General features: G+C 38.6%; 1 protein-coding gene and 1 long non-coding RNA gene across 3 annotated transcripts in view; one reads left to right on the top strand and one right to left on the bottom strand.

Moving 5' to 3' along the window:
* LOC110214944 (uncharacterized) overlaps positions 1-9,280 on the bottom strand; it is a 29,004-nt gene extending 19,724 nt beyond the window's left edge. The window contains exons 1-2 of the long non-coding RNA XR_002326395.2: positions 9,152-9,280; positions 8,116-8,286 (exon numbers count right to left, since the gene is read on the bottom strand). This is a non-coding gene — a long non-coding RNA (uncharacterized LOC110214944). The remainder of the gene's footprint in view (positions 1-8,115; positions 8,287-9,151) is intronic.
* Positions 9,281-9,455: 175 nt separating this feature from the next.
* MSANTD4 (Myb/SANT DNA binding domain containing 4 with coiled-coils) lies at positions 9,456-24,444 on the top strand. 2 transcript variants are annotated; one of them, XM_020996090.2, is made up of 3 exons: positions 9,456-9,545; positions 21,466-22,088; positions 22,441-24,444. In XM_020996090.2, the coding sequence occupies exons 2-3, from the start codon at positions 21,615-21,617 to the stop codon at positions 23,017-23,019; spliced, it is 1,053 nt and encodes a 350-aa protein (XP_020851749.1). In that variant the 5' UTR covers positions 9,456-9,545; positions 21,466-21,614; the 3' UTR covers positions 23,020-24,444. The 2 variants fall into 2 exon arrangements, with proteins under 2 accessions (XP_020851749.1, XP_020851750.1); XM_020996091.2 differs by lacking the exon at positions 9,456-9,545 and adding an exon at positions 11,082-11,369.
* Positions 24,445-25,577: the final 1,133 nt, after the last annotated feature.

The following is a 25,577-nucleotide window of genomic DNA, read 5'->3' as shown; positions in this document are numbered from 1 at the left end:
CTAGTATGAGCAGCTTGAACTTCCTGGGAGGATGGGAACTGGAAGCTGGAATGCTTAAGGCAGCTCTTTAGGCAGCACCCACCTCCCAGGGTACTTGTAAGGATCACATGATTTCAATGTGCTTGGCACTGGGCAAAAACTGTATGAATGTTAACTGTTTTTATTATCTCTTTAATTCGACTTGATAACTTTACAGAGGTTTTTAGATGTGATCAGTATGCAATGCCAATGGTGATGATGATGAGGCAGGTAGAAGTGTTCAAGGCAGATGGCGCAAACAGGATACAGAATGTGAGAGATAAGATAAAATGCAGGATGTGACCAGACAAAAAAGTGCTCAAGACTATGCATTGATGCCCCAACCTCGACTTATCTGTATGCATTCACAAAGCACTCCCAACTACCTGACATCCTAGAACAGCTCTTTCCCCTCCCTTTTCCTGTTCCTCTTGCTTGTCTATATGCATACAAAGACACTCCAGATTACTGGATATTCCAGGCATTCCAGAGCCCTGCTTTCCCTCACACCCTCCCTTTCTTCTGCTCCCCCTTCCCTTATCTCAACCAGCTGTATATAGACCAGATACCTGACCTGGCTGAGTGCTCTGTCTCCCATAGGGAGCAGGGTTCTCTAGGCACTCTTGCTCCCATAAGGAACAGAGTCCACAGGGTGTGTCACTCCCAATAAATGCCTTTATTTAATTTGGAGACAGTCTGAGTGAATTCATTCAAGACACTGCCATCCACACGTCTATTCCTCGTCATTTTACTCCAATATTTTGAGGTGCCCTTGAACCTCAACAATGAGATGAATGATTTTCTGTGTAAGTAATTCAGAAACACATTCACCTGAATAGAGGCCACCTGACTGGTAATGGGTTTTGTTGTAAGTTTTAAATACATGATATAGTTTATGGTATTGTTACATTTCTAAATCTTCTTAGATTGTGCAACCTGATAAACCAGATTCTCTTATAATCTAGATGTTGCTAGATTAAGAATTGTCCTGGGGCAGCTAGGTGGCACAGTGGATAGAGCACCAGCCCTGGAGTCAGGAGGACCTGAGGTCAAATCTGACCTCAGACACATAATACTTCCTAGCTGTGTGACTCTGGGCAAGTCACTTAACCCCGATTGCCTCACAAAAAAAAAAAAGTCCTGTTACAATAAAAAAAATGTATTAAAAACCTATTAGGTCATTGTGAGAGATGGTCTCTCAGAAGTGAAGCCTCCTCAAAGGGTCATTAGTTCTTGTTAATGGTTCTGGTATTGTTGCTTTTGAGTAGTACACGTGTACCAACACTAAGTGAAGACACCTCAGAATACAAGACCCCCTCCCCTAGCCTTCTCCCTCCCCTACTCTTAGATAGTGTTAGCAGAAATTCCTGAGCCATAAGAGCATCCTGTCTCTCTCATCCTCTAGCTAGTTATATGACCTTGGGTAAAAGGTGAAACTGTGAGGCCCTGAAAAGGGGAACATGCTAACATAATTTCTACACCTCTTTGTTCTCTCTGTTACTGGGGTAGTTTTTACATGAATAGATTGTACACCTGAGGCTCAGCCAATGAGCTTACGGGAAGGGGGTTAGGGTGGGCTGCTGCGTTAGGGTCTATATAATCTTGCCTTAAACAAAGAGCACTCGAACTCTTGGGGCAGCTTAGGCATCACGGGGGTGCCCTTTCTCCAGAAAGTCAATAAAGAGATTCCTCCTTTTTGCAAACTTTTGTCAAGACTCTGGTTTTTAATTTGGGTAGGTGGTCTCTGTCCCACACAGTCATTCTATCAGCCCTGCTGACCCACATGCTGTAATATTCTGAAGCAGTGTAATTAAAGAACTTAAACTTCCAAGTTTTGCCCATATTTAAGAGGAAGTTTCATCTAAAATTATCTGCCTATCACTTATAAAAATTATGAGATTGTTAACTAAGTTATTTGGAGTTATTATTATAATGTTAAAAACTATTGAGTATTTACACAGGTATCTTAAAAAGGTAATTGTACAAAGAAAAGACCTTGTAAAATCTTTGTAAACCTACAAGGATTCTTGAAATCACCTACTCATAAATTCTTATCAACTCTGTGCAAGAGTTCTCTGTGTTGTAAAATTCCTACTGAGTAAATGGGAATCCTTGTACAAAACGGGGCTGTGATTTTCAAGCCTTTTTAAGATGTAAAGTGAGGTTATCTATGGATATATAAGTTAATTTGGAGTTTTACAGACATTGGTCAGTGTTGTTTTTCTAGGGGTTTAAGTGAACTATCATATATTCATTATCTATGTGGGATTCCAGAATGTAATTTTTTTCCTGATTTCTAGTGATATATTTTATGACAAAGGAAAGTAAGGGATTTTAAATAAATTTTTAAAGGCCTGGTAAACTTTGTTATTGTGATAAGGCTAATTTAATTGGGTCCCAGCTGGTCCCAACATACCCCTGAATGTTCATCCATGGTCAAAGTACTTTACTCTTTCCCAGACGGTTGAGGACTTGTTCAAGCCTGGTTTACTGTTTGAATTGACTGATTCAATAGAAATATCTAGGCCTTGTTCACTCTTAGTTTACACTTTTGATTGATAAAATAGAGATTTCTAGGTCTTCTATAATTACATTAATTAGGGTAGGGAATGTGGAACAACCCTATTAAATACTGTTTTGTGATCAATTATGCTAACAGTTTTCGTAATGCTAAATCATCTTTACATTAATGGCATAAATATAAATTGATCTTAATGAATAACTTTTGGATATATTGCTATAGCCTTTTGGCTAATATTTCACTTAATTTTTTATATCAATATTCATTAGTGCTAATAGGTTCTCTTTCTCTGCTTCATGACTCACTAGTTTCGGTACAAGAACCTTATTTATCTCACATAGAGAGTCTGATAAGGTGCCTTATTTATTCCTGATGATAGTTTATAGTATGTATTATGGGTATTGTTCTTTACATATTTGATACAATATACTCCTAAATTCTTCTGGAACAGACATTGGCTTTTTTGAGAGTTTATTTATGGCTTGCTCAAATTCTGTTTCAGAAATAGGTCCATGTGCTCTATATTTATCTTCTATGTTCTGATCCATATACAGTATGTTCCAAAAGTCTTAGTGCACTGCTAGCAACGTAGTGCCGTTGCACTAAGACTTTTAGAACACCCTGGATATCATCTCCCTATAAGTGCCTTGAGGGCAGAGACAGTTGCTGCCTTTCCTTTGTATCTCTAGATCTTTGTACAATGCCTAGTACATAAATAGTACCTAGTACATGAAAAAAGTACTTAAAAAGTACTTTTGCCGGCAGGTAGGTTGCACAGTGGATAGAACACCAGCCCTGGAGTCAGAAGGACCTGAGTTCAAATCCGGCCTCAGCTGTGTGACTCTGGGCAAGTCACTCAACCCCAAATACATAAAAGTACTTTTGCTTGCTTCGTTGATTTTTATGGGGGGGGGGGGTTTGTGGATATATATTTTTAGGCATCAATTTTTTTGTAGATTTCATTTAAGTTTTCAGTTGTTGGTATATCATTAAGCACAGGAGTTTCACATAACTTTATTTTCTAACCATTTATTTTTTAACTTCCCTCCTCCCCTGATTTTTTATCATAGTAATTTGGTTTTCCTCTCTTCATAAAAAAAACATAGCCAATGACATTTTTTCTTGATTTTAAAAACACTCAATTTGGCTTATTGGTTCAACATTTTTGTTTCTATTTTTATCTCCTTTAAATTTTAACATTTCTGCTTGATTTTGAATTAATTTGTTGATTAACAAGTTTTTAAATTGTATTTTAACTCCTTAATCTCTTTTTTTCTTCTTTGAGAATATACAATAAATAAACATATAGATATGAATAACAATAAAAAGTGCTTTAGTTGCATCCTACATACATTTTAGGTTGTTGTCTATTGTTATTGCCTTTAATGTAATAATTTTTTATTGTTGCAATTTGTTCTTTAATCCACTCATTAGCATGTCCTTATTTAATTGACATTTAGTTTTGCAATTTTGTTCACATTTCTCGATAATAATTGCTATTATAAGTATGTTCTGTAAAGTATGAATTTGACCAGCTAGCTGGAGTCAGGAGGACCTGAGTTCAAATCAGACCTCAGATACTTAATAGCTATGTGACCCTAGGCAAGCAAGTCACTTAGCAAGTTTGTCTCAGTTCCGTATCTGTAAAATGAGCTGGAGAAGGAAATGGCAAATCACTCCAGTATCTTTGCCAAGAAAACCCTAAATGGGGTCATGGAGAGTGAGACAGGCCTGGAACAACTCAACAACAAAGTATGAATGTAATTTTTCTACTTTATCAATTCTTCCTAGGGTGCCCTGAGATGATGAAAAATAAGCATTGCCTTTAATATCTCTACTCAATTACCAAAGGTCTAGTGGACTTAATTTTTAAATGTTCTTTTCCAGATCTGTATTTTCTTTCTTGTTTATCTTTCTGTTTTATTTGTTAAGAAACAGGCTGCTATAGTGTATATGGTGCTAGACTTTGAGTCAGGAAGACCTAGTTTCAAATTCCAACTTGGTTAAGTGTCCTAGCTTTGTGTGACTCTAGCCAAGTCACTTAACTCAAATCCCTATGACGGTTTTTACTAAGTAATAGATGTATCAGGATCTGAAGATCTTTGTTAACTACGCTCAATTTTATAGGATGCTACCCTTGGGTGTGGGTGCAACCCACATTCCTTGGATTTTTCATACACCATATCCCACATTTCTCATTAATAACAAGTAGTCTCAAATGATTTGAATCCATGATCACTGATATATGAACTTCCTGCCCTCTAGTTTGGTGAATACTCATCTGAGTGGGATAGTAGTAAATAAAGGACCTGGGGGGGGTGGGGAGGAAGAGTATTATGCAATACACTTTTAAGATTAATTTGCATTTAAGAAGTTAATCTGGTTTACTAATACTTTCTTAAGTCTAGACAATCAACAAAACAATAAATCGAATCCTGATTTGTAAAGACTGCCAGTTTTCCATCATTCTGAAAATTTAAGAGTACGCTCTACAAAGCCTGCTAGAGGGGCTCCAGCATATCCCAGGTACACCTCTAGTTGATTTAAACCTGTGGCTCCTCTCTGACATCCTCATGTTGATTCTATTAATCTCTACTTTACCTTCTAATTCTAAAATCAATTTTATTACAAAATGTACCGACCCAGTTTCCAGAGAAACTGAAGATTCTCCAATTGTTTCACAAAGCTCTTTCTTCCATATCAGTTTCTTTGCTGTATCCAGAATTCTTCTTCATCCAAGAGGCAACATTGCTCAGGGAATTCTCTTTTCATTTAAGAAAGTGTAATCTTTGAATTCTCCAATTTGGGATTACTTTCAAGAAACTCTGTAACACTTCCCAAGAAATCTCCCTCTTTTGCTAAAAGTATGGACTCCAGGGTCACATTGCCTAGGAAATAGAAATCTTATTCTAGTAGCTATTATCTACCAAACCTTAGGACACTCTCCTTTCTTCCTCAGTGAATTCAGTTCCTGGCTTACAGTCTCTCCACTCCAACTCTTGCTTTTATACTAGGGGACATCAACAGATAACACTAATACTCCCTCAAACATCTTATCTTTCTAGTTCTTCAATGTACCCATTCCTGTGACCTGCTCTTTTACTCTACCTCAGTAAAATACAAAAAAGGTCACAACCTTGACATAGCCATCACCCACAAGTGTTCAACTTTCATAATCATAAACTCCAAAATTCCTTTATCTAATCAAAACCTTGTATCATTCTACCTTTCACTTTGCCTTATGATCCCTAACCCTGTTTCTCATATCCTTTAGTTCTTTCCCAGCCCATCACCCCTTTACTGGCTATAATATCTTCCCTTCCCTATCTCAACCCCTTGGTGAATCAGTTAAACTCTGTGCTATTCCTACACTCAAGTCTCTTGCGTATAGGTCCCATCAACAATCATGCTAACCAACCCTCAACTTTCTTACTCCACTATCTACTTCCTATATATATGCTAGTGAAAGAAGATAGAGAAAATCACTAAACCATGTTGAGTGGGTCCACTACAAATTGTGTTACATAATCTTGATTGGGCCCTCATTGTGGCAAGGCAATCTTTTTACACCTCCCTAATCAAATCAATATTTCACTCATCAGAGTGGCTTTTCCAAACCACTTTTTCATCCCTTCTCAAGCCATTGATAGCACCCTACCTCCATCCCAAACCTTGGAACTAACAATCTTGCCTCATATTTCACTGAAAAAAATAAGGCCATTCACTGAGGTCAGCCCCTTTACCTCATCTGGAATCGCTCAGATGTCTTCTCCCATTATCTTTATCTTCATAAGAGGTTGAAGATTCTAGCCCAGGGCTGGGGAATATATGGCCACTAGGCCACATGTGGCCTTCTAGGTCCTCAGGAGCGGCCTTTTGACCGAGTCCAAGTTTTATAGAACAAATCCTTTTATTGAGGAGATTTGTTCTGTGAAGTTTGAATTCGGTCAAAGGGCCACAGTTGAGGACCTAGAGGGCCATAGGTTCCCCAAACCTGTAATCTAGCCCTTCTCCTTAAAGCATATCTCCTCTTCTTGCCAAGGCAAATCCCTATGTATGTTTCCTTGATCCAATTTTATCCCATATTTTCCAATAGGCTGCCTCCTCTGTGATCCCCACTTTCTCACTAATCTTCAATTTCTCCGAATCTACTATTTCCCAGCTGCCTGAAAACATGCACATGTCTCCTCCAACCTCAAAACAAAGCAAATACTCATTTAATCATTCCACCCCTACTAGCTACTATCTTTCTTCTCTTTCATGGTTAGCCTCTTTGAGAAAGCTTTCTACAACTGAAGTCTCCATTTTCCTCACTTTTTTTTTTTGACTGAGTCTCTTATCTCACCCATACTGAAAGTTCAGCACCTAGTCATAAGCCTGACCCCACTACTGATTACACTAAAGATTTAATATCCTATTTCAGACCTGGGCTGGTTCACCCCTGCTTAGGCATATGTTGACACCAGAATTAGTACAGATATCTGATCTGTTTTATCCCTACTCTGAACTCCTGAACATTTAAGTATTAGTCTCAGGGACTCTAGTAGCAGGGAGTATAGGCATATGACATCACACCTAGCCTTAGCACTGTCTTCTGAACCCTCTACAGTTGGTTTCTTGACTTTACCATTCTCTCTAAAGTGAACAATGATCTCTTACTCATTAAATCTAATGACCTCTTCTCCATCATCATCCTTCTTTATCTCTTTCTAACCTTAGACACTGGTCATTTTTTTCCCTGAATACTCTCTTCACTCTAGATTTAGACAATGCCTCTAGACACTGCTTTCTCCTCTTCTCCTTCTTGTCTGACTGCTTCTTAGTATCTTTTGCTGGATTATCCTCCAGGTCATATCCACTATCCATGGATGTTCCCCCAGTGTCTGTCCTGAGCCCTCTACTCTTCTTTCTCTTGACTATCTCACTTGGTGATCTTATCAGCTCCCACTGGTTTAATTATCTCTATGCAGATGATTCTCAGATCTACTTATCCATTTTTTTTTAATGGCAGCTGACAGATTTATTTGATAAATGCAAAAGCACAGACTTTTGGGGAAGGGACTCTTTGACAAGAACTGCCAGGAAAACTAGAAAATAGTTTGATAAAAAAATAGGTTTTGGAAGCACCAACATATGCCTTATGTCAAAATATATTCTCTAAATATTTAAAGAATTCATGCCATTAAAATATTAGATGGGAATAGAAGGTTATATGTTTCACATCAGAGCATAACTGGTAAGAAATGCAATGTGGTATGTTTGACAGAGAACTGCATTTGAAGTCAAAAGAGGTGGGTTCGGATCCCAGTGCTGGTTGTGTTGAGGCTTAAAGGTTTAGGGGTTATAGGACCCTGAAATCACAACACCCAGTTCCTGTCCAAATGAATTCAACCCAAGCCTTCCTTCAGCCAAAGACAAGTTTTATTAGAATATCAATTGGCAGTGAATGAGATTTAAAGAATTTGCCATATTGGTCAGACTCTTAAGGAATCTAAACATTTGTATCGCTATTGCAAACAGGCCAGATATTAAGAATCTCAGCATTTGGCTAGATTTTAAGAATCTGAGCTACTTACCCATTTCTAATCTCTCTTCAGAGCTCCTCTCCCATCACCAACTGCTTATTGGTCAGTGACTTTTTCACTATTTGTTTTCTGAAGTTAATTCCACAGTATTCAGTGGGTCCCCAGCAGAAGGGCAGTAGGTCTTTATATCCATGGGATATTCTAGCCAGTTCATTATTGGGCCTATGGTATTAACCACAGAAATTCAAAGATGGGTCTTAGCATGTGTTTGTCAGTGCTATCAAATAGAAATGAGGCCATAAGCCATACATAAGAATCCCTGCTAAAGCATTATTGACTCAGAAACCCACATATTAACATTATCTATGTTCTAATGCATTTTTATTTGTTAAGTATCTCCCAATTACATTTAACTCTGGGTGCCTGCCTTGGACCTAGTCTTTGTCAGTGGCCTGAGCTAACTTAAAGATTTCCTCTTGGAAACTTTCAGGCCAGGAATTTGTATCTAAGAAAGTTGGTAGTTGGCTCTTCTCTATTTAAAATAGAAAAGATCTCAAGACACTACTCTTGTTATTTGTTTACAAGAATGACTGAATACCATTCATGCATGTGGGTGTTCATGAAACACCTATTCGAGGAGTTTAAAAGGTAATTTACAGAAAGTATGTCAATCTCCAATACATTTTTTAAAAGGTTCGCTAGTTTTGAGTATGCGAACAAAACTCTCATTCAGCAAGGTCACCAGCACTAATGAAGGGCAAAAAGATATATCATGTAAAAGCAACACTGAGTAAAGTGAAGTAGAAAGAACCATTTTCCCCTCTCCCATTTATTTTATGGAGGATGCTGGATAAGATTCCCTTCCTAAAAGATTCAAGTATAGACGTTCCATTCCAAAGACGGGATATAGGACACGTCTGACACCATGGACACGGCCTTTTCCTCCGGACTTCACCCCCGGGGCTTCTTTCCTCTATCTACCCTACGGTTGGTCTCCTCCAGTTTTACCAAGGGGTACTCCCAGGCCCACTTTTCCCCTCCCTGCTGGTAAAGAACCCAGGTCATGGGAACTCTTGGCTGCTTTTACCTCGTTTAAACCCAACAGATTCGGATGTCGCAGGGGACCAATCCCCGTCGAGAGCTCCTGTGACAGACAGCGGCGTGCACCAAAGAGAGAGCGTAGAAGTGGAAATAACGAATTCTGGAGCAGCAGCATTCCTGAGAAGGAATCCGGGGAACAGTTCGTGAGTTCGATTCCCATTGTGACGCTAACCCTGGGGCGGGCAGATCAGCCAGATTGACAGATCCTTCCGAGCCAATGGCCTAACGATACAAGCTGAGTGGCAGCGGTCGCCACCCGTGGAGACACTGGAAAGGTAGAGCGGGCGGGAAGACGACGGCAGGGTAGGAGAGGAAAGAGGAGGCATAATTTATTTATTTTCCTGGAGGAGAAGTTCCGGACGTGCAGGTGGGGCCCGCAGGTGAGTGTTTTCCCGCAAGGGGGAAATTCTTCTGTGCAGGTGGAGGCTGGGGAGGGGCGCGGCTTTGCTTTGCAGGTGAGGCGGCAGCTCCAACCCCAGCCCATGCTCCGTGCGTAGTGCATGGCCTCGGAGCTCCTCCTCTCCAAATGGAGGGTAACCTCGCCGCAGAGAAGGGGGGGGGCATTCCCGGCAGGCATAATAACCTCTGCGGGAGAGAGAACCAGATAGCTAGCCAGGGCTCTCCAGGATCTCCCTAGCTCGGTCCTGGCCCTGGTTCGGCCTTGGCCCTGGTCCTAGCCCCTCAGCCGGCCGGCCCTGGGGTTGAGAAATGGTGCAAAGCGCCAGTGAAACACTCAGAACACCATTCATCTCCTCCCGGCGGAGGAAAAAGGCCAGGAGGTGGGGGATGGGAGTGGGGGAGGGGCGTGCAAGGAATGGGGGATGGGAGATCCAAGCAGGCTAGAAAACGAGACGCTTCCCTCCAAGATACAACAACGGCGGGCAACTGTAGCGGAAAGTGGTTGGCAGTGGATGTGCATTCAGGTCCCCGTCGCTGGCACTGCCCGTGTGACCCTTGGGCAGATCACTGTCCTCATCCATAAAGAGTGACCTGTAAGATTTCTTTCAGCTCTAAGCCCCTGACTTTGTGCTTTACTCCCCAACCTCGACTCTTTTTTCCTGCACCGGATTCCCGATACCCCAGATTGCCTGTTCCTTTCGCCCTGCAACCCTTTACGAAGAAACAACCCCACCAAAAAACAAACAAACAAAAAAAACAGAACCTAGACCGAAATATCTATCTCCTGCTTCATCACTGCCCAGTGGAATTCATTCCAGCCGCCTTTCCCCAGGGATACCCAGGTAGTGGCCTAGCTAGCAGCATGGCCAAGGGTTAGATTGTTTCTAGTTAGAAACTCTGCTAAGGAAACCTGATGCAAAAACACCCTACCTCTCCCTTTTCCAGTCCCCCTACATCGTTGAGTCAGTACCTCAAGTTTTAGTGAAGATAAACTGTATCAGGTTTTTCCCCCCATTGGAATGAATGTTATGTAAGAATTCAGGAATGAGCAAAAATTAGTTTGTCCCATGCAGTCTGCTTGCTTTGGTGTTTTTTTTCCTCCTGGATTTATTGTTTGTAGTTATTTTGTAGCTACAGCTTTTCAGCCTTTTAAAAATCTTTTGAAGAAATGTTACTAGCCAGAATTTACTGTAGTTTCTCCAAATCGTCTAATTCTCTCTGCTATCCATTCTTTATTTTCAAGTAATTGTACCTCCAAAAACTGTCCCAGGATGGAAAGTGCCAGTGCTTTTCTTTCACCCTTCAGAAAAACGGAGTCATTGTTTGCTAGGGAGCATTCCTGTAAAGGACAAATGGTAAATAATTCTTTGCCATCATTTGTAGCAATGATGAGGTTTCAGAGTAATCTGTTTTTTTTTTCAGGGTGGGAGTGAGAAAGTGGTTACTGGGGAGACAGAAGCAAAAAGTACTGATTCCCCTTTCACTTAGGTATTAGGATTTAAAAAACAGATTAGTGGCATAATAATGCTGTACTCAGAAGTCTTTCACCTTTTCACATTTTTAAAAATTGGTGAGCAAGAGACTTAGTGGCAGAATTTATCCTACCTAGGCAACTATTGGAAGGAGAGCTGCAATGGGACAACCAGAAATGGCAGGGTAAATGTCCTGAAGCAGAATTTCAGACAATGGCTGGGGCTTATAGCCAAGTTTCCAAAGCCACATGAAGGAGCAGGTTAGATCATTTTCTTCAAAGACTCTGGGCCAAAACTTTCAGGAAGCTGAGCCTACAGCAGGTTCTGCAAATGGTAAGTACTTGACAAATCAAAAAATAATGTTCAGAAATGTGTAGTATTGACCTAGGTAGTAGCAGCAATCCTATCACTATTCAACTTTGAATACAAAGAGCAGGGCAACTCATAGTAAATTAATCAGGGGGTATATTTCTATTTCTATTGTCAATTCTGATGATTTAATTTTTAGGATGTTCAAGTTATTGCTAGCTGTCAGGATGGGATAAAATGCTTGAATTTTAAGAAATGTGAACATTTATGGTCGTCAGTTTTGGGCAACTGACTAGTCATAGTATTTTTTAAGACATGAATTTTGAATTGATTTCTAGAAGCTAATATATTAGGTCTTCCACAGCTTGGTTCCAAACTAGTTTCCAGCCTTATGACTCTCACTATTTCATCTCCAACCAAATTTTACATCTGCAGCTGTACTTTTTTTCTGATATCATACTATACTTTGCCAATACATTTTGCCCATGCCATTCCACAAACTTGGAATCCTTTCTCTTCCCCATCCTTGACCCCCCCACTTTCCATCATTCCAATCTCTACCTATAAAAATCCTATTAATTACTCAAAGCAAATATCACCTCTTGCACAAAGATATATTGATCAAGTGATAAGGATGAGGGTCAACCAATGGATAGCCTGTTTGCTCCACTGCCATCCTGGAAATGTCATGCGCAGACAAAGAAGATTCCCAGCCCATTAGGTGAATCCATTGTGACAAATTTATGGGAAGATTAGGACAAAAATCTCAAAGTATGGACAGACACAGATGCCCTGTAATCTACATTATTGGAGGTATTGTTCACAGATCCATTTGAGTATTTTGAGCACAGAGACCAGCACATGACTAAGAATCTTTCTCAGACTGTAAAAATTAAGATTGTCCTATAGCTTAGAATTAACATTACTTTTAGGAATCCTGTCATGTCATAGGGAGTAGATTACCAGCCTTGGAGTCAGGAAGACCTGGGTTCAGGTCCTACTTTTGGCACCTCCTGGCTTTGTGACCTGGGGCAAGTCTTTTAGCCTTTCAGTGTCACTCATACAACTTTCCGACAGTAAAGTTGCAGAATAGTTGTTGATTTGGGTCTGCATTGTTAGAGTTTTCTACAGTGATGAGTCACAGATTTGAACATCTTACACCCTATCCAAACAATCAGGACCCTACTTCATCTCATGGTCAGCCTTGTTTGAAAAGAATAAGCCTAAAGCTCATGGCTGGTTGACAGACTAATCTGTTTGCTACTCTGTTGTCCCATATGGGTGTATGTTATATTGATGTTTTATTAACTATCCTAGTTTTCCTTCTTTCATGTATCCAACCCAGTGGTGATGTCATATGAGCATCACTGGTTACATTTTCAGTCTCTTCTGGCTAATTAGCTTATCTTACAGTTTTACTTAAAACAGTACTATTTAGTCTAAAGTGTGGTATATAAGAACGTGTGTTGGCTTTTCTTGTGGACTTTCTCAAGTTAGGAGAGACCTAGATTGAAAACCTAGCACTGATACTTACTAGCTGAATAAGACGTCTAACATTTTCGGATTTATTTCAACATCGGTAAAATGGGGATAATAATTCTTAGAGTACCCTTTCCAAAGCAGCCTTCTGAGGTTAACTTTGATATGCTTTCAAGTGCTATGTGTGACAACTGTGTAATATTTATAAGTGCTATGAACTTAGAGCAAGAGGTAACAAATGTATAGTTTTGTTCTGGTCCCTATGTAATGTTAAAAAAGTACCCCAGGGTTGGGGTACTCTTTAAAGAGTTTGTTAGGAGGACATGGATTAGGTTCTGGAGGATTAGTTTCTGATCTCAGCATGATTGGAGGGAGGACCAAGTGAGGAGAGACCATGGAATCATTGAAGGGTGGAAATGATGAAAATTAAAAACAGTTCAAGAAGCCGGTTTTGATGTCTGTAAGAGTTTGTATAAACCTAAAAAAAGGAGGTATAAGCTTCACTTTGATGACTAACATTTCTTATCAGGGACAAATTACTTTTCCATTACTTAGAGGAAAGATGACCTTATTGATTTGATTTTCTATTTATTGGTGCAGCATTTGTGTTAGATACTGCTTAGGTAATTATAATCAGTAGACTTTCTCAATATAATAATTATGTTGTTTTGCTCAAAATAGTTATTCATCTTCAATAAGTATCAAATCTGCTGGATTTTGTAATGTATATTTCCTGGAACAGAGGGAGAATGGTGTATTGGATATCTGAGTTTACAGTCAGAAAGATCTGGGTTCAGATCCTAACTCTGATGCCTATTAGCTTTTTCTTACTAGACAAGTCAATTATTCATAGTTTACCTTTGGCAAAACCCTAGGATTTATCTGCTAAATGTTGTGTTGGTTACCATGCGTTCTCTATGTTGATTTTTGGTATTGTTATCAACCAACAAGGCATTCATTAAATGTCAGACAGTTACCAGACTAGGTGCTAGGCACATAAGGAGAAAAATACCAGTTCCTGCCCTCAAAGAGTTTATATTGTATTGGGAGGAGATAACATAAATATAAAAGTATACATAAGATATACACACACACATATATGCAAAGGGTTTCAAGGTAATGGTTGGGGTAGGCCACTAGTAAGGAATCAGGAAAACCTTCGCTTAGAAGGAACACTTGAATTGAGCTTCGAAGGAAATTAGAGATTCTGGGACATAGTGGGTAGGGATTGCATTACTGGCAGGAGGGAGGATGGTGTGGGTAAAATTGTTGGTGCCATAACAAACTGGAACCAGAAATAGAGCCAGAACCAGCAGTTTAAGAACCAACAGGGATTCATGGAGCTTGATAATGTGGGAGCCCCACCCGAACCAAAGTAAGGAAAGGACAAAGCTTATATAGGTTTCAGTTTAGGCAGGAGGTAAATTGGGTGTGGGGTACCTCTTAATTGGACTGGGCTTGTTGGTGGGGCTATTAACAGGACAGACTCTTCTTCAGGTTAGCTATCTCATTAACAGACAAGACTGTTCTGGATATTTGCTGTCTCAGCAGAAAGGAAGGTAGAAGACGGTGGGGATTGCAATACAAATGGTCAGAGAAAAGACAGAGGAACTGCAGACAAAATAGAGTTGCTTTAGCTTTCTTAGCTACCCACAGTGAGACTGCTGATTTTACCTTTGCATCTCTTAATTTCTGCCCCTTCCCTCCTCTGACACTGCCACCACCTTGCTGCAGGCCCTTATCACCTCACATTTGGTCTGTTGTGATAGCCTGCTGGTTACCTGCCCCAGCCCACCTTTCCAAAACCCATATACTTATACTTATATTCCAAAACTTTATACTTCCCACTTACTTTACTATCCAGTGACGCTGACCTTCTTTCTGTTTCTCACACAACATACTGTGTCTTCCAACTCCATGTATTTTCACTGGCTGTCCCTTATACCTGGAATTTGATCCCTACTCATCTCTGCCTCCTGGCTTCTTTGGATCTCATTTTCTACAGGAAGCTTTTCCTGATTCCTCTTAATTCTAGTGCCTTTCCTATGCTGATTATTTCAATGTTTTCCTGTAATTATTTGCATGTGTTTTTCTGTATTAAATTGTAATCTTGAAACAGGGACTGTCATACTTTTCTTTGTATCATATTTAGAACAGTGCTTAGCACATAATAGTAGACCCTTAATAAATAAATTGATTTGACTTACTGACAGACTGTGCAAGGGAACAGAGATTAGAGACCAAATATTATGTGCAAGGAACTGCAAGAAAGTCAGTTTGGCTGGACAGAAAAACCTATGAAAAGGAGTAATGTATAACACAACTGGAAAGATATGTTGGAACCAGGTTGTAAAAGGCCAAACAGAGGAATTGGCTGAAAGGAGTAACTGAGGTTTATTGAGTTTCGGAATGACAAATCCAGACCCATACTTTAGGAATATCACTCCATCTATCACAGCTATATGGAGGATAGATTGGAGGGAGGAGAGACTTAAGTCAAGGAGATCGATTAAGGCCTATTTCAGTATTTCATGTGAATAATATTAATGAAGATTTGGACTTGGGTGGTGACTCTGTGTGGAAAGAAGGAAATTATGCAAGACATTGGGTTTAAAATGGACAAGCCTTGGCTGTTAGTTACATATGGTGGCTGATACAATGAGGAGTTGAGGATGACTCCAAAGTTGTGAATCTAGGTGATTGGAACTTTAGCAATATCCTTGATAGAGATAGGAAGCTTGGAGGAGGAGTGGAATTTCCAGAAAAGTTGGCAAGTTCAGCTTTTGACATGCCGAGTTTGAGGTACCTATGAGACATCCAGTTTGAAATGCCAAATGGCCCAGTATTTTCTGATACGCTTTCTTCCCTCTAAATTAGTTTTAGTTCTCGTGCCAATTCTAAATGAACTGAATCTGGCAATAGGCTTCCTATATTCGCATTCATATAAGCGTTTCAACTTAATTTTTCCATTTCTCTGCCTCACTTTGTTGTTTGGAGAGACCTACGGCAATTTTTTTTTCTCTTTTAACAGAGAGTGGGTTTTGTAAATTGACTGCACTAAATTAACTTATGGAGGACATTGCTGGTACCCTGCAGTTGACAGTGGGGGGAATAAGTCTTTCCTCTTCTTCTAGAGGAGGATTTGCCACAGAAAAGAGATTTTGTAAGATTTCTTGCTAATCAGGACTTATTAGTGTCTGTAGGCATAGGAGACTACTGTGAGATGTGCACGGCTAGTGACCACATAAAACAAATGAGAGACCTTGCGTTCTGCTTTCCAGGAGCTAAAACAGGAACTCCTGCAAGAGTGACCTTTAAATAAAGAGGGCTACACTACCAGAAACAGTTTTACTTCAAGGTCTTTTGTGGCCATGAGGAATGAAAGGAAAGGTAGTAGTCATGAGGTCACTGAGAGCTGCTCTGAAAATTAGATAAATATAGGAATAGCTTTTAAGTTAAAATTACTTCTTTTCTATGACATATCTTGAAGGCTGTAGGAATTGTGTTATTTATCCATTTTGATGTTTTTATATATAAAATGTTGGCTCAGCCAAGCTCCCAGCGGCTCTGGCTTATCAGAGTAAGGATGAGGCAGGACAACACAATTTAAACTGAAGAGTCCATTTTAACATTTTATATAAGATCCATATTATTTTTCTGTGTATATAGCATACCAAGATCCCAGTTTCTTCTTCCATTAAAATTATTTAATGATTTCTTGGCTATAGATACTGTCCTTGTCTAGAAACACAATTATTTATATTGCAAATATTAATATTCTATATGTTTTAAGTGTCCAAGAGTAGACAGCATACTTTTGATAATAGTAAAGGTCAATATAGGCACCAATATGGGAATCAGGGTGCAGAAGCTTGTCAAATCATTTCCTGACTTGATTGATTTTGGTTTTAACCTTAAATATCTCTTGGGAGTTCTTAACAGATAGTTCATTTTAGGAAGTTTGCTTATTGGTTCATTTTCTGCATTAGCTTTTGTGTACTCTGTACATTTTTGTAAAACTACATCTTTATTCCCAAAGTGTTCATTTTCTGCCCTTCTGAATCTGTAGTTCAGACTGACCTTCATTCCAGCAGTGCCTCATTGCAATTCAGAAGATAGTTATTCCACATGAATGCTTAGAATAAAGAAAGCACAATGGGGGAATTTTTCAAAATGATATTAACCACATAAGAACAACAAAACAAGGGAAATTGCTAGAACCCAGAAATAAAAATAAAACATCACAAAATCCTTTGAAATAGTAATAATAGAATATTATTCAAAGTTTTTCCATAAGGATTTGGCTTCTTCTAATATAGACTAAACTGGAGGGACTATAAACATTGCTATTTAGGGATGTTGTGAATTCACTGATTCCACCTAGTGTCTCTTAAATCCCATTTTTATGCCTCTATGGAAGAAAATACTATTTAAACTGTAATTACCTGAGAAACATTTTTCATACTACTGGAAATTAATAGTCTGCCGACCGACAGACATCAGCAAATTTAAGAGAGGAGAAGGAATCAAGGGTGGAGAGAATTGGTAGTAGTAGTAGTAGTACCATTGTAGAGATACCCACAACAATTTAAAAAAAACATAGTGTTTGGAAGAGCTAGGAATTTTCCATTCCCTTGTCTTCAGGTAGCACCATACTTAAACCTTCTTATCTTTATACATACATATATAGACACAAATGCATTAAAAATGTGTGAAAGAATTCTGTGTGTAACTATATCATATATTTTCTATTAGTACAACGCTTGATGCATAGTAAGCCCTCAGTAAATCTCTTAATTCTTTCTCAAATAAGAATCCTAATGTGACCTCTGAGTTTAAAAAAGTCTTCTTTTGTAATAGAAAGTCTCATTAAAATAGAAATAGAAACATTTCTCATGTAACAGAAAGGCATCAAGCGATATAATCCTGCTTCTCTGCCAGACTCATTCAACGTCAGGTATCAGTCTCTGCCATTCTCCATCAGCCATCACTTTACCAGACTCCGTGACAGGTATCACTCTCCACTTTGCCCTGTTAGGAAGTACTGTGTTTCAGGCATGTTTCTCTATTCCAAGCTGGTCTCCAAGTCTGATTTTTTTTTACACATTAGATCACCTAGGATACTCTGAAACTATTTCCTAGGCATGCTATGGTTACAGTTTTTTCAGTGGTTTTATAGGCAGTCTGTACCATTCACTGGGGAGTGCCATGGTTAGGTAATAAGCTTCTTTTAGGAAGAAAGGACAATAATAATTGTGTTCTATGTTTCTGTTTCTTTGTTTCTGGCCCTTTTTTTTTTCCTTTTTGCTCCTGTACAATAGACCTCAGCTGTATGTATTATTGCCAGAGCCACTTGCAACTTCATCCGCTGTCTACTGGAGTCACTCCATCTCTTATGCATAGAGAAATTCCTAGGCAAAGAGGTTCTTATCAATTGATATCTTTATCCAATAGCTATAAAGTTTAGGTCAACTCTCTCAACTAGGCTTCTCAGCAAAGCATCTCATCCAATAATTATGAAGCTTCCTTCAGACTTATCAACCAGACAACACCAGGGAGTACAGAATCTAGGTCAAGAATATGCTTACTCTTTGACCTTTGCTTAAACCTCCTCTGTTGCCTCTTTCTCTAAATCAAACTACTGTGTCCCTTTTTCTTCTCCCTCAACTCTCACCTAAACTATGGTCAGAAACCCATTTAAGTTTTTAAGACCTACCAACCCCCTGGGTTGAGTTAAGTCACCCTTCCTCCAAAGCCTCTATTTTTTACACTTGAGATAGCGTTTGAGAGACACCATACTAAAGAAACTATTAACTTTATCCAGGCAGAATCCCTGCTTTATGCAAAATAGCAACTTCTGTGCTGTCCAGAGAATTTTGAGATCTGGTTGATCTTGGTTGACCTTGACCTTCATGTCAAGTAACCTCTACCTTCTTCCCTACTCCCCGAATAACAAATTATATCTTGGTCTCTATCTCTCTGTGCCCTCTACGTTTTACAAAAAAAGACCTCCAGGAAAGGATATTTTAGCCTGCATTGGTAACATTTTTCCAGTCTTTTACAACCTTTACTATCAGCAAGATTTTCCTTAACAGTAATTATTAACTCCTTACAATCCTTGCCTAACAACCAATACTCAGATTCTTCAAGACGGATCCTTGTGCCTTTCCTAAGTAAATAGTAGTACCTCATATTTGGGCTTTTCTATTTGTTTGCTGCTGTCTCTGCCACTGTTGCCCTTGGCCCCCTGATTGCCTAGGGCCTATGTTAACCTTGGTTTAATTCCACCCCTTTCACTCATTCTTCCTATTATCCTTTGAATTCTTCAAGTTTGTTATGTCTCTTTTAGGTGGTATAAGTCAATAGAATGCAGAGTAATATATTGAGCAGTAACAGACATTAATGGGAGAGTTACTTAAAGCTTTATATGATACATCTCTGTTTTTACTATCAGTTTTTTCTTATTTTGCAAAAAAAGAAGGGGACAGGTTTCCTAAAATGTCTGGTTGATTCAGGATGTTGTCTGTGCAATCTTGTTTTGTTTTCTATTTTATAGTCCTAGGAATTATAGATGAGTTTGTTAAATTGTCTTTCTCATTCCTCAGAACCTGGTTCATAATTGCTCTGTAATGTATTTTCTAAAGGCTATTAGCTTGAGTAATGTTATTTTAAATAAAAAGTGAAACAATCTCTAACACTTCAGTTTCCTCATCTGCAAAATGAGGGTGTTAAGCCTCTTTATCTAATGGTTTAGACTTTATAGATTTTATTTCTTTGTTTTTGATCTTTGTTCTGTTACTTTAACTCAAATATTCTAGAAAGAAAAGTATTTAAAAAAACAAGAGCAGAAAGCATGGATAATAACAGCCAATAGTTATTTCTTATAGAGCACAGATAGTTCAAACCTTTGAGTGCATTTGTTATCTGCTTATATTTTAAATTATGACACCTTTTAATGGTGTTTTGGTATTTAGACCTCAAAGTTTGAACTAAAGGGTGGTACAGTGAGAAATGCTTTCAAATAATAACCTTAGGAATTTTTTTAAACTTGAAAAAAAATATTTTTTCTTTCTAAACTTTGGCTAAGCCAGAGGATTCCAAACTTTCTTGGCTCACATTGCTGTTAGTGCCTTAGGAATTTTTGCATGGTACCAGTGGCCAAAAAAACCCTACCAGTTACACTTATTAAATAGTTAGGTCCAAAAAACTTAATAAGTATTTATGTCCTAACACTTGAATAGCTGTTTGAGAAAGAATACATCTCAATTGAAAAAAAAATTTGTTTTTCTTTCAGTCTTAAATATCCACAGTTACTAATGGGATATGTGTACCTGTTGGATACCATATAACTTCCAAAATCTTGGAATCAGATTGGGCACCACCACCCTCATTTTCTCTTTTGCATTGATTTTTTAAAAATATCACAACAGCCGTGGAACCCAGTTTTGCAAAGATAAGTTACCACAAATTAGAGTTCAAGGAGCTGGAAGTACAAGTAACCAAAAACATCAAACATTCAAGAATGTCATCAAAAGGACTGTGGTGCAATTAAAAATTGAAACTCTAAATTACATTAAACTAATATATTTCTCCCAAAATTGAAAATATTCCCCAGTGCCCCTGCAAATTAGTTGCAGGATGTAGTGGGGGCTGCTAAATAATTAAACATGTCTTCAGCAAATGTTGCACATCTGGTCAGCATGATTCTGTGGACCAGTGCTGTCAAATAAGATTTTCATATTCAGCAACCTTGTGGTGATTTTACTCACCAAATTCTTATGTGGTAGACTGGTTAAATGTTAATGGAATGGTAATAGAATCTTTAATAGAATAAAAGACTAGGAATAGAAATGTGAAGTGTGGTTGAGTCAGACATGATTCTACTAGAGTCATAGGATGGTGGGATTTGGCAGTCACAGGAAGTCTGCTACGTGAATTCATGGGAGGCAGCACTTAGCTGGGCCAAAGCTCAGTCTTAGTGACCTGTCCTATCATACATGACTTTACTATTAGTAGCAAAGAATGCCCAGAATGGCTGTCTGCCCAGGGTGCTAAAAATTATAGAGCCTTTAGATCTAGAGCTGGAATCCAGCTTCTGTAATTCACAAAGTTCTCTTTAACTTTCCCAGTGACTTCATGGTAAGTTGTTTAAAATATGCTGTGATAATTTTTTTTTTATTTCATTGTCAACAGCAAGAGTTTGTATTTTTATTGTGCTTTACAGGTTAAAAAGTGTTGTGCTTCTGTGGATGAAAGGAACTCCTGTTGAGGAAATCTTGAATAAAGCAGATCAATGCCAGCTCTACAACTTAAAATGGCTAAGGAGCCATCTGGGTCACTGAGAAGTTAAATGACTGGTCCTGGGTCACATAGTCAGTACAAAGTAGAGCTTCCTTACTCCAAGGCTAATACTCTAACCACTGGGAGTAGCTCCTTTCATTGGAACTTTTAATATACCCCTAAAATTACACTATAAATTGAAATATTAAAAAATGCAGCTGTGTTTCTCTTCTCAATGGCCAGTTTGGAGTAATGTTTCTTCATTATTGTTGAACAAAGTTTATTGGATAGAAATATGCACCATATGTGTTGGGGATTGATTTGGGTTTTTTGATTGATTTTTTTACTTTTTTCCTTTTAGGATCCAACTTGTGTTTCTAGCTGAGTAGAGAGCTATAATTTAAAAACAAAAGTGCCAACTAGGGATTGTCTTTGGTACCTGCACTTTCTAGAGATCATTCAGTACTTTTACATTGCTCTGACGGTAAAAATTGTATTCAAGTTGGGAAAATGAAGCAGTTGAAAAGAAAAAGGAAAAGCAATTTTAGTGTTCAAGAAACTCAGACCCTTTTGAAAGAAATTAGAAAGAGGAAAGAAGTAATATTTTCCAAGCAGCTCAATACAACAATTAATGAGATGAAACGGAAGGCTTGGGAGGAGATTGCTGAATGTGTGAATGCTGTGGGAGAAGGAGAACAAAGAACCGGGACTGAGGTGAAAAGACGATACCTGGATTGGAGAGCACTTATGAAGAGAAAATGGTTGAAGGCAAACATAAAGCTGGTGGGCTCTGGCTTCCCCCTTTCATCGTCAGATTTCAATGACTCTCTCACAGAAGAGTTGGATGAGAAGATTTTGTTCCCAAATGAGTCAAATCTGGACTGGCAAAATACGGCTGATTTCAAGGAAGCAGATGGCTCCTTAACAGAAGTCAAAGAGGAAGAAGAAGAAGAAGAGGAAGAGAAGGGTCCACAGAATTTTGAAGTAAGTGGTTAGCCTGGTTCTGTGTGCAGTGTTAGCATGTAAGCCTTCCTTGACTGGAGAAAAATATATGTATATGTGTATGTATGATTATATTTGTATATATATAAACATACATATATACACACACATGCACAAATACATACCTTTATTTATACATAGAAACATGTTTCTTATGTTAGCCTTCAGATTTTCATCATAACTCATATTTTTGCTTTGACATCTGGGGAATTTTAACATGCGGTTTTATTTTGTGTGGCTAAGCAATCCAGATTTTAAACAACATTGGGAATTAAAGTGCTTTCACTGAAGTTGTAAATAAATACTTAAACAGTTCTCTTTTCTTTTCTTGCAGTTTGAAATGGAAGAAGAAGAAGAAGAAATGTTATCCTCCGTGGTGCCAGAGTCCAAGAGGGAAAACGAGCTTGATGATTTCCCCCACATCAAAGAGTTTGGTACTCTTTCCTCAATACAGTCTCAGTCTGCTTATGACGATTCATACTTACTTATAAGCTTGGAGAAACAGAAGCTTGAGATAGAAAAGCAACGGCTAGATATCGAGGCAGAAAGACTACAGATAGAAAAAGAGCGCCTGCAAATCGAGAAAGAACGGTTGTGGCATTTAGACATGGAGCATGAAAGACTCCAGGTAGAGAAAGAGCGCCTGCAGATTGAAAGAGAAAAGTTGAGGTTGCAGGTTGTCCATTTGGAGAAACCTGCTCTGGAAAATGATCTCGGCCAAGCAGAAAAAAACATTCTGCAGCCCCTGGATTTAGAGACTGAGAAATTGAAACTTGAGAAAGAACGCTTGCAACTGGAAAAAGACAGGTTGCAGTTTTTGAAGTTTGAATCTGAGAAACTTCAGATTGAAAAGGAACGCTTGCAGATAGAAAAAGAACGGCTTCGTATTCAGAGGGAGGGACACTTGAAGTGAATTTTCTAAGTTCCCATACGTAATGCATATCTTCATGTAAACATTTATAAGTCATAGGTAGGATTTCTCTAGGTCAAGTAGCAACAAAACTGTTGCTTTTTTTTCTTTTTTTAGCTGTTTTTCTGTCAGTTTGTTAGTGTATTTAAAATAAAAAAAATGTGGTAGGCAATAACTCATTGTGACTAAGTAGTACATATTTCATGTGATATAGCTTTTTCGCTCTAGGAAAAATGAATGTGCTATATTCTCTGCCATTCAGTAATGTTACTTAGGATGTTGTGTAATATGTGTCCAGGATTCATAAGCACCTTCATGTCTAGGCTAATTGTGTAATTTCAATATTATATTAACTTTGCTCCTAAAACTACAGACAATTGAAATAAATCCACACTGGTTTATGTAGAGGTACTTAAATGACTAAAACATTGAATATTATATATGTAGAAATGTGTAGTTAGTTATAGTGTACTGAATGATAATAATTCTTTTCCCCCCACACACACTTCAGTTTACAAACAGCCATTTAAGACTCAGCAGTTCAGGAATCGTTAGGGATTTATCTAAAATGAATCATATTCAAAAACTGTTCAACTTATCCTGATGACTTTGGATATTTTTGTCAGTGTCAGACCCATGTAGACACAGCCAAATAATTAGTCCCCTTTCATTTTGAGTCCTACAAAAATCTATTTTCTCTATATTAACCCAAAACTTCAATAAGTAAATGGGTGAGCATGATAGAAATTTTGCAGTTATACATGAGTTTAAACCCTGCTGCAATTTTTAGACTTTTACAAAAAAGGAGTTGGTGGGGAGGGGCATGATAATTGCTAAGACAAAGTGGATTTCTTCTCTGTGCCCCACCCCAAGGAATAATATTTGTTTCATCAGCTGCATTGGCATTTAGTCACGAAACTAAGGATTTATTTAAATTGGTGAAAAATCCTCTCCCTAATACCGGAGGTGCTTCCTCCATGCTCAGGTCATGACCCCTGGTCCAGCCACAGTTGGTGGATTGGGGTGTAGAGCTATTGCTTCCTGGGCTGGTTCTGGGAATTGAAGTCTTCCATTGATCAATTTAGCACCTTTCATGAGCACTACATTCACTTTAGAAAAAAATAAAGGGGGGAGAGAATATGGAAACATCTTTCAACTAGATCTTCTGTATTTTCTGTTTTGTAGAACTGAAGCCTAGCACTTAATTCATCTCACACATTGACAGAACTTGACTGGCTGTGTATTTGCTCCTTGTGAAATCCAGAATGGCTTGCTGATGTGTAAAACTAGGACTTATGCCATAGGTTACACCTACATAGGTTATATGTGTATAGGTATATTTGTACTTCCTGATTCTGCAAATAGTGTTATTTTTCTATTGTTGAGACAACCACTTCTGCCATAGAAATAAATTTACTTATACTGATGGCCTATGGGTCTGTTATTTCAAGTAGGGTGCCCAGCTAAGGTAAATGGGATTGTTGTGCTTGGGACAAGGATCCTGGAGAGAGGGGGATCAGTCTTTAGAATTGTCTCTTTAAGCATAGAAAGAATAGAGAGCACATGGCTTTTGTCCTCACTGCACGTGAAAATCACAGAATTTTGGAATTGGAATGGACTAATCACCACCATTTAGTCCAACCCATGCATGAAATAGAATCCTCACTATAACATAACCTGGCAAGTGATTATCTAGCTTCTGCTGAAAGATCTCCAAAGAGGGGGAGGGAATCCACTGCCTCCTAAGGCAGCCCATTCTACTTAGGGATAGCTCTAATCATCAGGAAGTTTTCCTTTTCCATCAAGCCTATATTTGCCTCTCTTCTATTTCCATTCCTTGCTCTAGGGTTGCCCTCCGGGGCCAAACTGAATGTAACACTCTAATGAGAATAATAATAGTACCCGTCTCCCAGGGTTGTTATGAGGATCAAATGGAATGATATTTGTAAAGCAGTTAGAAATGCTTTTTTTCCTTTTTACTACTTTTTCCTAACTCCCTTCTTTTATCTCCTCTTTGCCAAATCCATTTTTGTGAGAATATAAAGTTAGACTCCTTGTGTCTCTGGAGTACTGGATTTTAAAAGAGAGTCCTGTTTCTACCTCATTTCCCACTTCCCCCCCCCCATTGAACTCGCCCTGATTTCTAATTATTTGCTCCACTTTTAGAATGTATTCACTGAAATGATGAAGCCTAACGAGAGGTAAATATTCAATGCTTAAACCCATTCCTTTTACTCTTACTGGTGACTGCCCTCGTGGCTGACTTGTGTCCTCTGATGATCAACAACCCTCCTAGAACTATAACTCCGAAAGATGTTTTGCTTTTCTTTTGAGACTACTTTATCTGCACATGTTGACTCCATGTTTATGCAATGTACAGTACTGTGTCTCAGCACCTTTTTGAACTCCTTATAAATTATTCCTGTTGTATCACGTAAGAAAATGGAAGTCATAAGAAAAGAAAAAAAGATATATCTTCCCCATCTTTTCCACCCTAACCCCTTACACTATGCTAACAAATTACAAATGCCTCTTAATTAATTGCATTACTAAAACTTTGG

The sequence above is a fragment of the Phascolarctos cinereus genome, unplaced genomic scaffold, assembly GCF_003287225.1.
Source record: "Phascolarctos cinereus isolate Bilbo 61053 unplaced genomic scaffold, phaCin_HiC Scaffold_726;HRSCAF=1367, whole genome shotgun sequence".
Taxonomy (NCBI): domain Eukaryota; kingdom Metazoa; phylum Chordata; class Mammalia; order Diprotodontia; family Phascolarctidae; genus Phascolarctos; species Phascolarctos cinereus.
Note: the sequence above shows the minus strand (reverse complement) of the source record. Positions and strands in the feature narration are given on the sequence as shown.